Raw genomic sequence first — 7,500 nt, forward strand, 5'->3', positions numbered from 1 at the left:
ACACACACACACACACACACACACACACACACACACACACACACACACACACACACACACACACACACACACACACTCACACTCACATTCACACTCACACTCACACTCACACACTGTCACACACACACACACACACACACACACACACACACACACGTTTGTTTTTATGAAATGTGAGGACATTTGGTTTTTTGGCGTAATGGTTTTTATACCATACAAACCGTATTTTCTATCCCCTTACACTGCCCCTAAACCTACCCATCACACACACACACACACACACACACACACACACACACACACACACACACACACACACACACACACACACACACACACACACACACACACACACACACACACACACACACACTCACACACTGCCCCTGCCCCTAAACCTACCCATCACACACACACACACACACACACACACACACACACACACACACACACACACACACACACACACACACACACACACACACTGCCCCTGCCCCTAAACCTACCCATCACACACACACACACACACACACACACTGCCCCTAAACCTACCCATCACACACACACACACACACACACACACAAACACACACACACACACACACACACACACACACACACACACACACACACACACACACACACACACACACACACACACTGCCCCTGCCCCTAAACCTACCCATCACACACACACACACACACACACACACTGCCCCTGCCCCTAAACCTACCCATCACACACACACACACACACACACACACACACACACACACACACACACACACTGCCCCTAAACCTACCCATCACACACACACACACACACACACACACACACACACTGCCCCTGCCCCTGCCCCTAAACCTACCCATCACACACACACACATACACACACCATTTATTACTTTATTAATTCATATAATGACACATTCAACTGTGGCAACAAGATCGAGACTTTCAGAAATATCTCAGGAAGTGATGTCATGACCCATTCACACTAATCATAAATCATAAATATCCAGCGTTGGAATCAATTAAAGACGGAACCCTGACAGCCAATCAGAATCCATCCTGCTTTAAAGAGCATGTAGAGTCACAGATGACTTATATAAAGGTTATGGTTATGGTTATGGTCAGGGCTTGACATGAGGGCTCTTCCACACACACTTCACTCAGCCTTTCAGCTTCACATCAGGACATTCATCAGCAGGATTATTATGGTCTGTTCACACCAGACGCCAGTGATTTACACGTTAACTCAATGCAAAGACACGAATGGAGCGAATCGAAAATCTGAACTTTGGCGGATGTTCATTAATTTCCTCTTGGTTGTGTTGGTTTATGTTAGAGCTTTTATCCAATCATATTTCAGGCATCATGTGTTGCCAGGTCAAAGAAATCTGCCTTGAGGCCTTCAGAATCAATATAGCAATGAAACTGTGCGCTTTAACCAATCAGATAATCACTCCGATTTAATCAGCCAATCAGATTTAGAGTTGGCGACAACTCAAATTAAAAAATGTACTGTATATATTATATATAAAATTCAAGCCTTCTAAGTGGCCCGTGTGAGTGTTCATGTCAAGCCCTGGTTATAATTGTCATCTGCTGGTATGGACGATAATATAGTTATGGTAATAGTTATGGTTATGGTTATGGTTATGGCTGTGGTTATGGCTGTGAATGGGCCTTTCTAAGAGTTCAGAAGTGTGTGTGAGAGCAGCTGTGTGTGAGGCTCGTGTGTCCAGCGCTCAGTAAACGGGTTCTGCTTACTTTGGCAGTCGCCCAGTCCATCTGTGTTGCCCTGTTCCACGTCCTGCTCGAACGACCATCTGCGCACACACACACACACACACACACACACACACACACACACACACACACACACACACACACACACACACACAGTGAGGCGACTGACTTCAACACCTCCATTTCACACTCACTGACTTCAATCTCAAGTACATTTTCAAATAATCATAAATGTTTGAGTGAATCAATGCCATTCAAACACTATCATGAGAAACTGAAGCAGCAAACACGATCTCCACTGTGGCATAAATATTAATAAACAACATTAATAAAGTTCCACTGATGCCGAATGGATTATGATGAAGAACGGCCTGGTATTATTCAACCCTCGACATCCAGCGAGAGATTCATCATTTCTCGTGTGTGTTCTCGTGTGTGTGTTCTTGTGTGTGTTGTCATGCGTGTGTTCCCGTGTGTGTTCTTGTGTGTTCTCTCGTGTGTGTGTGTTCTTGTGTGTGTTCTCGTGCGTGTTCTCGTGTGTATGTGTGTTCTTGTGTGTGTTCTCGTGCGTGTTCTCGTGTGTGTGTGTGTTCTCGTGTGTGTTCTCGTGTGTGTTCCCGTGTGTGTTCCCGTGTGTGTTCTTGTACGTGTTGTCGTGCGTGTTCCTGTGTGTTCTCGTGTGTGTGTGTGTTCTTGTGTGTGTTCTCGTGTGTGTGTGTTCTTGTGTGTGTTCTTGTGTGTGTTCTCGTGTGTGCTCTTGTGCATGTTCTCGTGTGTGTTCTCGTGTGTGTTCCCGTGCGTGTTCCCGTGTGTGTTCTTGTGTGTGCTCTCGTGCATGTTCTCGTGTGTGTGTGTGTTCTTGTGTGTGTTCTCGTGCGTGTTCTCGTGTGTGAGTGTGTTCTCGTGTGTGTTCTTGTGTGTGTTCTCGTGTGTGTGTGTTCTTGTGTGTGTTCTTGTGTGTGTTCTCGTGTGTGTTCTTGTGTGTGTTCTCGTGTGTGTGTGTTCTTGTGTGTGTTCTTGTGTGTGTTCCCGTGCGTGTTCCTGTGTGTGTTCTTGGGTGTGCTCTCATGCGTGTTCTCGTGTGTGTGTGTGTGTGTTCTTGTGTGTGTTCTCGTGCGTGTTCTCGTGTGTGAGTGTGTTCTCGTGTGTGTTCTCGTGTGTGTTCTTGTGTGTGTTCTCGTGTGTGTGTGTTCTTGTGTGTGTTCTTGTGTGTGTGTGTTCTTGTGTGTTCTCGTGTGTGTTCTTGTGTGTGTTCTCGTGTGTGCTCTTGTGCGTGTTCTCGTGTGTGTTCTCGTGTGTGTTCCCGTGCGTGTTCCCGTGTGTGTTCTTGGGTGTGCTCTCATGCGTGTTCCCGTGCGTGTTCCCGTGTGTGTTCTTGTGTGTGCTCTCGTGCGTGTTCTCGTGTGTGTGTGTGTGTTCTTGTGTGTGTTCTCGTGCGTGTTCTCGTGTGTGAGTGTGTTCTCGTGTGTGTTCTTGTGTGTGTTCTTGTGTGTGTTCTCGTGTGTGTGTGTGTTCTTGTGTGTGTTCTTGTGTGTGTTCTCGTGTGTGCTCTTGTGCGTGTTCTCGTGTGTGTTCTCGTGTGTGTTCCCGTGCGTGTTCTCGTGTGTGTGTGTGTTCTTGTGTGTGTTCTCGTGCGTGTTCTCGTGTGTGAGTGTGTTCTCGTGTGTGTTCTCGTGTGTGTTCTTGTGTGTGTTCTCGTGTGTGTGTGTTCTTGTGTGTGTTCTTGTGTGTGTGTGTTCTTGTGTGTGTTCTCGTGTGTGTTCTTGTGTGTGTTCTCGTGTGTGCTCTTGTGCGTGTTCTCGTGTGTTCTCGTGTGTGTTGCCGTGCGTGTTCCCGTGTGTGTTCTCGTGTGTGTTCTTGTGTGTGTTCCCGTGTGTGTTCCCGTGTGTGTTCTTGTACGTGTTGTCGTGCGTGTTCCTGTGTGTGTTCCCGTGTGTGTTCCCGTGTGTGTTCCCGTGTGTGTTCTTGTACGTGTTGTCGTGCGTGTTCCTGTGTGTGTTCCCGTGTGTTCTCGTGTGTGTTCCCGTGTGTTCTCGTGCCTGTTCTCGTGCGTGTTCTCATGCGTGTTCTCGTGTGTGTGTGTGTGTGTTCTTGTGTGTGTTCTCGTGCGTGTTCTCGTGTGTGAGTGTGTTCTCGTGTGTGTTCTCGTGTGTGTTCTTGTGTGTGTTCTCGTGTGTGTGTGTTCTTGTGTGTGTTCTTGTGTGTGTGTGTTCTTGTGTGTTCTCGTGTGTGTTCTTGTGTGTGTTCTCGTGTGTGCTCTTGTGCGTGTTCTCGTGTGTGTTCTCGTGTGTGTTCCCGTGCGTGTTCCCGTGTGTGTTCTTGGGTGTGCTCTCATGCGTGTTCCCGTGCGTGTTCCCGTGTGTGTTCTTGTGTGTGCTCTCGTGCGTGTTCTCGTGTGTGTGTGTGTGTTCTTGTGTGTGTTCTCGTGCGTGTTCTCGTGTGTGAGTGTGTTCTCGTGTGTGTTCTTGTGTGTGTTCTTGTGTGTGTTCTCGTGTGTGTGTGTGTTCTTGTGTGTGTTCTTGTGTGTGTTCTCGTGTGTGCTCTTGTGCGTGTTCTCGTGTGTGTTCTCGTGTGTGTTCCCGTGCGTGTTCTCGTGTGTGTGTGTGTTCTTGTGTGTGTTCTCGTGCGTGTTCTCGTGTGTGAGTGTGTTCTCGTGTGTGTTCTCGTGTGTGTTCTTGTGTGTGTTCTCGTGTGTGTGTGTTCTTGTGTGTGTTCTTGTGTGTGTGTGTTCTTGTGTGTGTTCTCGTGTGTGTTCTTGTGTGTGTTCTCGTGTGTGCTCTTGTGCGTGTTCTCGTGTGTTCTCGTGTGTGTTGCCGTGCGTGTTCCCGTGTGTGTTCTCGTGTGTGTTCTTGTGTGTGTTCCCGTGTGTGTTCCCGTGTGTGTTCTTGTACGTGTTGTCGTGCGTGTTCCTGTGTGTGTTCCCGTGTGTGTTCCCGTGTGTGTTCCCGTGTGTGTTCTTGTACGTGTTGTCGTGCGTGTTCCTGTGTGTGTTCCCGTGTGTTCTCGTGTGTGTTCCCGTGTGTTCTCGTGCCTGTTCTCGTGCGTGTTCTCATGCGTGTTCTCATGCGTGTTCTCATGCGTGTTCTCGTGTGTGTTCTCATGCGTGTTCTCATGCTTGTTCTCATGCGTGTTCTCATGCGTGTTCTCATGCATTTTCTCGTGTGTGTTCTCATGCAGGTTCTCGTGTGTGTTCTCATGCGTGTTCTCGTGTGTGTTCTCGTGTGTGTTCTCATGCGTGTTCTCATGCGTGTTCTCGTGCGTGTTCTCATGCGTGTTCTCGTGTGTGTTCTCATGCATGTTCTCGTGTGTGTTCTCCTGCGTGTTCTCATGCGTGTTCTCGTGTGTGTTCTCATGCGTGTTCTCATGCGTGTTCTCGTGTGTGTTCTCATGCGTGTTCTCATGCATGTTCTCGTGTGTGTTCTCATGCATGTTCTCGTGTGTGTTCTCATGCGTGTTCTCGTGTGTGTTCTCATGCATGTTCTCGTGTTTGTTCTCATGCATGTTCTCGTGTGTGTTCTCATGCGTGTTCTCGTGTGTGTTCTCATGCGTGTTCTCGTGTGTGTTCTCATGCATGTTCTCGTGCGTGTTCTCGTGTGTGTTCTCGTGCGTGTTCCTGTGTGTGTTCTCATGCGTGTTCTCGTGTGTGTTCTCGTGTGTGTTCCTGTGTGTGTTCTCATGCGTGTTCTCGTGTGTGTTCTCATGCGTGTTCTCGTGCGTGTTCCTGTGTGTGTTCTCATGCGTGTTCTCGTGTGTGTTCTCGTGTGTGTTCTCATGCGTGTTCTCGTGTGTGTTCTCGTGTGTGTTCTCATGCGTGTTCTCGTGTGTGTTCTCATGCATGTTCTCGTGTGTGTTCTCATGCGTGTTCTCATGTGTGTTCTCGTGCGTGTTCTCGTGTGTGTTCTCGTGTGTGTTCTCATGCGTGTTCTCATGTGTGTTCTCATGTGTGTTCTCATGCGTGTTCTCGTGTGTGTTCTCGTGTGTGTTCTCGTGTGTGTTCTCGTGTGTGTTCTCGTGTGTGTTCTCATGCGTGTTCTCGTGTGTGTTCTCATGTGTGTTCTCATGTGTGTTCTCATGTGTGTTCTCATGTGTGTTCTCATGCATGTTCTCGTGTGTGTTCTCGTGTGTGTTCTCATGCGTGTTCTCGTGCGTGTTCTCATGCGTGTTCTCATGCGTGTTCTCATGCGTGTTCTCATGCGTGTTCTCGTGCGTGTTCTCGTGCGTGTTCTCGTGTGTGTTCTCATGTGTGTTCTCATGTGTGTTCTCATGTGTGTTCTCATGTGTATTCTCATGCGTGTTCTCGTGCGTGTTCTCGTGCGTGTTCTCATGCGTGTTCTCATGCGTGTTCTCATGCGTGTTCTCATGTGTGTTCTCGTGCGTGTTCTCGTGTGTGTTCTCGTTTGTGTTCTCGTGTGTGTTCTCGTGTGTGTTCTCTGTATATCTGTGACTCTGCCTGCAGAAAGGTGCAATATAAAACAAACATCATGATTATTATTTCGAAGAATCAACACCAGCGCTCAGACGAGACGCTCCTCTCTCAGAATACATTTAATAAAAAGCTTTTTCTGAAAAGCAAATCCTTTGAATTGCAGACCCAGATCGTCTCCATAATCCTTCACTAAGTCACTTTAGCAAAACTGCACATCTCGGGCTCACATAACCTCCGCCTGCTCCATTTATGAGATGAACAGTCCTCAGATCAGACGAGGTCATGTGACCCCTCAGAAACATCACATGCGCTGTATAAATAAACAGATGAATTACGGAGCCTTTCTGGGGTCAAACGCTCTTTTCCAGATGAGAAACTCCAGCAGCTTAAACCACAATCCCATCAGGCCGCAGAGGAGCGAGTGAGGCATGCTGGGTAAACTGACATCATCGCTTGGCTCGCGTGATCTGTAATTACAGGGCTGAGAATGAGGCGCTTACTTCGTGTCAGATGGGACTTCTTTACAGGCGCCCTCGGACACCCAGCCACAGTACGGGTCCCTGGAGGCGATACAGGACCTGAGAGAGACACACACGAGGGGATGATGTGGGCAAGAGCCACAGAAAGAGCAGCAAAAGGTTCCAGTTCAGAGAGAGCGGACGTACTTCTTGCAGCTGCCGTGCCGCTGGCAGCGTGAGAGCGGGACTTTGACCACGCAGGAAGTGAAGGCCACGAACAGGGCGTGGCTCGGCCGGTCGATCTGCATACTGACGATCCGCTTGTCCTCCACGCCGTCAATGCTGCACCTGAACACGCCAAACACACGCAACATCTTTCAGACATTACTGGATATACGTTTGACTAGAAAACACAGTCTTTCAACCTCAAAATGTAATGTTTGATTCGATGTGTTACTGTGATTATTCTCCTGAAGCCGATACTGAAAGGGTTAGTTCAGCCAAAACTGTAAATTGTGTCATTAATGACTGAGCCTCATGTGGTTGGACACCCGTCAGACCTCCGTTCATCTTCAGACACAAATGAAGATATTTTAGTGTAAAGCTGATGCTGAGAAAGGCTTCAGATAGGCCTCCATTGGCATTCAGTACATTTACACTCACAAGACCCAGAAAAGGCACTAAAAACGTCGTTACAAAGTCCATCTCACCACAGTGACTCTACAATAATTTTACGATGCGACGACAATAGTTTTTGTGCGCAAAAGAAAAACTAAATAACGCCTTTATCCAACTTGTTCTTGTCTTCCGTGTGTGTCTCCACGACGCATGCGTGAGAATATGAGCAGATCCGGCGTTCGGA

At 48.0% G+C, this 7,500-nt stretch overlaps 1 protein-coding gene across 1 annotated transcript in view; it reads right to left on the reverse strand.

Annotated features, from left to right (window-relative positions):
• The window catches only part of sema6a (sema domain, transmembrane domain (TM), and cytoplasmic domain, (semaphorin) 6A), a 106,201-nt gene that overhangs the window by 12,904 nt on the left and 85,797 nt on the right, over positions 1-7,500 (reverse strand). Inside the window, exons 14-16 of the mRNA XM_079826299.1 lie at positions 6,846-6,986; positions 6,681-6,758; positions 1,776-1,834 (exon numbers count right to left, since the gene is read on the reverse strand). Coding sequence (XP_079682425.1) covers positions 1,776-1,834; positions 6,681-6,758; positions 6,846-6,986 — 278 coding nt within the window. The remainder of the gene's footprint in view (positions 1-1,775; positions 1,835-6,680; positions 6,759-6,845; positions 6,987-7,500) is intronic.

The sequence above is a fragment of the Gobio gobio genome (genome assembly GCF_949357685.1).
Source record: "Gobio gobio genome assembly, chromosome: 10".
NCBI classification, from domain to species: Eukaryota; Metazoa; Chordata; class Actinopteri; order Cypriniformes; family Gobionidae; genus Gobio; species Gobio gobio.